The 5,242-nt window shown below is 42.0% G+C and overlaps 1 protein-coding gene across 1 annotated transcript; it reads right to left on the bottom strand.

Moving 5' to 3' along the window:
• Positions 1 to 225: 225 nt before the first annotated feature.
• Positions 226 to 3,038, bottom strand: LOC123514964 (myosin-G heavy chain-like). Its single transcript, XM_045273251.1, has 2 exons — positions 981 to 3,038; positions 226 to 319 (listed from the first exon to the last, which is right to left on the bottom strand). The coding sequence occupies exons 1-2, from the start codon at positions 2,984 to 2,986 to the stop codon at positions 226 to 228; spliced, it is 2,100 nt and encodes a 699-aa protein (XP_045129186.1). The 5' UTR covers positions 2,987 to 3,038.
• Between the last annotated feature and the right edge of the window lie 2,204 nt (positions 3,039 to 5,242).

The following is a 5,242-nucleotide window of genomic DNA, read 5'->3' as shown; positions in this document are numbered from 1 at the left end:
ACATTTTTTTTTTGGCATTCTAAGACAGTTTGGCTACGATAACACCATTTTATTGACATTATGAAGTGTCCATGTAGGTGAAAAGATAGTAGCCACAGTCTTCACTCTCTTAATCCCCACATAAGTTTCTGAAGCTGTATAAAATCACCAAATAGTAACCAGAATGACTATGAAGACACATCATGGTACTGAAAAGATTAATGTGCTCGCAGTTCCATCATTTCCTTACGTAGGGAAGACAGAGGGGAGTGAGGCCAGGTCATGGAGATCAAGGTAGGAGGTGCCCACAAGCCGCCTCCCCACCACGGCCGTCGCTATCCTGAAATAGATCGTAATGAGTTACTTAATGATGCAATTTCAACATAACCTCTTCAGTAATGGGACACATTTTTACTTTGAGATTTCTGTACGATTAGACTATTTTATTGACATTAGGAAGGGTCTATGGAGGTCAAGAGATTAATAGCCATAGTCATCACTATTCTAATCCCCACATGAGTTTCTGAAGCTGTATAAAGTCACCAAATAGTCACCAGAATGAACAGGGAAACTCATGTTTTTTAAGATATTTTAAGACAGTTTGGCATGTTTTTTTTTAGAGCATTTTTAAGACAGTTTGGCTACGAGAAGACTATTTTATTGACATTAAGAAAAGTCTATGGAGGTCAGAAGATTAATGGCCACAGTCTTCACTATTCTAATCCCCTCCTTAAGTTTCTGAAGCTGTATAAAATCGCCAAATAGTCACCAGAATGAATATGGAAACGCGTCACGGTACTGAAGAGATTAAGGATATAGTACATTTTAGGACACAAACTCAAGGATACAAACATAAGGATACTAATTCAACTTAAGGATATAATAGACTTTTGGGACACAAACAATATTAGACATCCAATGGTTGTTATTTGCTTCATTTGTAAGTCATATAGATAAGTTAATTCTCTCTCTCTCTCTCTCTCTCTCTCTCTCTCTCTCACCTGGCGAAGGCACTGAAGGAGGAATAATGAGAATCGTCCTCTTGACACGCTATTCGAAGCATCTCACGTCCTAGTTGCCTCTTCCACCCTCCTCCTCCTCCTCCTCCTCCTCTTCTCTTCTCATAATCTTGTAATTTCAGCGACGCACGGCTGATCTTGTGGAAAATTGGCTTCTCTATCCCGTTTTCTCTCAGTAAGGTAAAGCACGTTTTCTTTCTGCCAGTACTTCGATTAAGATTGGATGCTTCACTCCTCCTCTTCTTCCTCTTCTTTGGGCAGCTACATGAGTTCGGAGTGGTCGGAAGTGTGTTTGAGAGCGATATGTTTGAGTGCGTTGCGTGTGCGTTGAGTAAGATGCTATAATACCCTTCGTTTCTCAAGTTTGCGTGTGGTTTAGTGCGATGTGCTGCGTGTTTCGTGTGTCCGTGTGGTATTAGAAGTGTTACAGCAGTGTGTGTGGCGCGCGGGGAGCGGTGGCTGTGATGCGCAACATAAGCACCGTTCTCACTACTATTTGAAGAGGTTGGATAGCGTTGAAGCGTTAAGACGTGACTGATGCGCCTTGTTTTACCATCTCCATCTCCCTCCAGCTGCTTTGTGTCCGTTCTAGCGGTGACAGTACTCTTGATGGGAGGTAAGACTGAGAGGTCGTAGTTGTGGTCGTGGTGTGAGATGATTGCTATACGGCTCAGGGTGTTTGAGTTAAGAATAGCGGGGTGGTTATGGTGTGTGGTGTTGAAGGGAGTGTTTGATGGGGTTGAGGTGTTGATTGAAGCTTCTTGTTGGTGCATGGTAACGGAGGAAGGGTTTAAAGTAGTGTTTGGGTTAGTAGGTGAAGAAAAATGGAAGATATTTGGGTTAGCTAGAGGGATAGAGTGTTGGTGATGGTTTGTGGTGATAGAAGAACGATTTAAACTGGTGTCCGATTTGGTGGGCGAAGTGTGCATAGTAGAAGTAGTGTTTAAGATGCTGTTTGAGTTAGGGAAGTGGTGGCGACTGTGTGTGGTGATAGAAGAACGATTTAGCGCACTGTCTGGTTTGATAGGCGAAGTGTGCTTAGTAGAAGTAGTGTTTAAGATGCTGTTTGAGTTAGGGAAGCGGTGGCGGCGGCGTGTGGCGGTAAAGGAACGGTCTGAAATAGTGTTTGGGTCAGAAGATGAATCAGAATTGTTCATGTCAGAGGTAGTGAAGACATTTACCTTAGCCAGGGGACCGTGACGAGAGAACAGGGAGCGAAACGACACTGGGGAACCAAGAACAGGCATGCCCTCTATCCCCAAATCACCCTGCGCATTCTGTTGACTCACTCTGTTCACTCTGACCGGCGCCTGAACCATCATGGGCGGCTCCTCCATACCACCACCACCATCACCACCACCACCACCTTCATTACCATTCAGATCATTGTTATTATTATTGTTATCGTTATTATCATTATTATTATTGTTATTGTTATTGTTATTGATGGCGTTGAGAATGTTCGCTGTGGTGGCTGCCAGGGACACGATCATGCCCAGGAAGCCAAACACGGAGAAACGACGTGACGGAGGCGCTGAAGGAGGGCAGTAGTGTTCAGTGACCTGGTTAGCGTGGGAGTCATATGCTACGTAGGAAAAAACATGTTCTCTTCTTGTTCTCGTGTGTTTGTGTGGGCTTAGAAGTGGTGGGGGAGAAGCAGTAGTAGTAGTAGTAGTAGTAGTAGTAGTAGTAGTAGTAGTAGGAGGAGGAGGAGGAGGAGGAGGAGGAGGAGGAAGAGGAGGAGGAGGAAAAAGTGAAATAGCTGTACGAGGAATATGACTGGAAACTAAAACAGAAAACGGGAGAGGAGGAGGAGGAGGAAGAGGAGGAGGAGAGGAAGATACAACACAAGTAGGGATGAGAAGAAAACGGAGAGTAAATGCCTTGAAGAAAACAGGGAACCGCAAATCTTCACTTTCAGGGAAGACTTTTTTAAACAACACCATTTGACACCACCACCACCAGCACCACCACCACAGTCTCGCCATGGTCTTGTTACACCTTTATGTCTCAACACGTTTGCATTCACGTGGCCTCAGTGTGGAAAATATTACAGCAATCTTGATATTGGTGTTGAATGCAGCGTCACGTCCTTCCCTTCCAGCGCTCAGAGACCGACTGAAGACGGAGGTTAACTGAAGTAGAGATGTAGACAGTGGCAGTGGAAGGAGCGTCTACAGCACCACCAGAAAGGGGAACTTAACTCCTTCAGAAACAACACGCGTTTTCATCATTCTAGTTACAATTTGGCAGTTTCCTACAGCTTCAGAAACTTGTGTGGGGGATTGAAATAGTAAGGACTCCGACTATTAATCTCTTGACTTCCATAGACTCTTCCTAATGTAAATCAAATCGTCTAATCACCTCCAAAACTTGTTGTAAAAATGCGTCTCAGTATTAAAGGGTTAAGGTGAAATCAATAGCGATAAGATTAATGAAGGCAATAATAATATGGACAAAATGAACTGTCATTATATACATACACGTATCCTACCATGAGAGAGAGAGAGAGAGAGAGAGAGAGAGAGAGAGAGAGAGAGAGAGAGAGAGTTTTTCACCACGGAGAGCTCAGCTGAGGCCGTATTTATAAAACTTTCGTAAGCTCGTAGTGACCGATTTTGTGTGTGTGTGTGTGTGTGTGTGTGTGTGTGTGTGTGTGTGTGTGTGTGTGTAAGTAAGTAAGTATTTATTGCTAACCTTATTACATAAAGTTTTAACATGTACTATATACAATATGTATCGTTAGCTACGGTCCGTCGAGCCATAGCTGTAATAATAATGAAATAGCAATGACAAAAGCAATAGTAATAATAATAAATAATAATAACAGTAATAATAATGATAATAATAAAATAATAATAATAATAATAATAATAATAATAATAATGATAATAATAATAACAATACTAGTAATAATAACAATAACAATAATAATAGTAACAATACTAGTAATAATAATAATAATAATAATAATAATAATAATAATAATAATAATAATAGTAACTAATAATAAGGCCCCGAGCACACTAGCGACTTTGTAGAGCCACAAGTGGCTGCGTTTTGTGGCGGGGATATTTTCTCCCATAGGTTCCCATTGTTTTCAAGCTTTGCCGATCACACGTCTTGTGTCTGTGGCTCGTGACTGTGACAAGCTGTCGCTCGTCCCCGCCACAAACAGCGCATTTTGTGGCGGCGTTTTGTGGCTGGCTGAAAGCACACTAGCGACCTCTGGCGACCACATGTGGCAGCTAATCAGTGATGCTGTAAAACTGTCCGTGGGTCAATCTCGAAGCAGTAATTGGGTGCATCCATACCGCTCTCCGACGACGGCGGCGGCGACGTCGCAGAAGTATAAGCAGTGACAGTGCCTCTTCCTCAGAGTCCATGCTGAAATTGAGATGTAGTGATATCGGTGTGGCGACCAAATGTGGCCGGGTATTCAAAACATAACCATATGTGGTCGCCACATGTGCTCGCAACTTGTGGCTCTAAAAAGTGGCAAGTGTGCTCTGGCCCGCCACTTTGCGCGGCCACTTGCGGTTTCACAGAGTGGCTAGTGTGCTCGGGGCCTAATAGTAACAATACTAGTGATAATAATAATAATAATAATAATAATAATAATAATAATAGTAACAATACTGTATAGTCTGACCGGGCTTAATTTACGGCTATGGGGGGGCGAGGGGAACTCTACAGTTCTGCCACGTTTCCAAAAAATGCGATGTGAAATGGAAGTTATTGGTGTACAAGGCATCGCAAATACCATCAATTCAGATGTATAAAATTTCGACTTGTGTATATAGATGGCTGAATCAACAGTAACCATCATATGCATAAAAAACTATATAGTACCATACAAACATGGCATACATATTCAACAGCGTTGCTGATATCAACTGTAGTAACTTATAATGGTACTTAGCGTATGTTTAGGGTGTGTAATAATATCAGCGTTACAGATATAAGATAATGAGCATGGAAAAAAGAAATAATCTATTATCCAAAGTAAAAAAAAAAAAATAGTAGAAGTCTTGTGAGTGGCGGCAATACTGATGAACCCAGCCTGGCCAGGCCGAATAGCCTCACCTTGTAGTACCAGATGTTGCTATAATTATAAGATAAAATGCTCACATTTACTGGCTTTTACAGTAATTTCAAGGGTGAGGCATAATCGCATTCATAATTCGTAAGCCAAGCTAATGTGTAGTTTCTATTTTTACAAAATAGTAGGTATATGCCAATAC

Source organism: Portunus trituberculatus, chromosome 5 (genome assembly GCF_017591435.1).
Source record: "Portunus trituberculatus isolate SZX2019 chromosome 5, ASM1759143v1, whole genome shotgun sequence".
NCBI classification, from domain to species: Eukaryota; Metazoa; Arthropoda; class Malacostraca; order Decapoda; family Portunidae; genus Portunus; species Portunus trituberculatus.
This window is presented reverse-complemented; position numbering and strand designations above follow the sequence as displayed.

What these genes read in the sequence shown, in the direction of transcription:
- LOC123514964 (XM_045273251.1), bottom strand. Translation starts at nt 2,986, where the DNA reads ATGGCGAGACTGTGGTGGTGGTGCTGGTGGTGGTGGTGTCAAATGGTG. An exon ending in TCCTTCAGTGCCTTCGCCAG is followed by an intron (nt 320 to 980) that starts GTGAGAGAGAGA and finishes GATCTATTTCAG; the next exon opens with GATAGCGACGGCCGTGGTGG.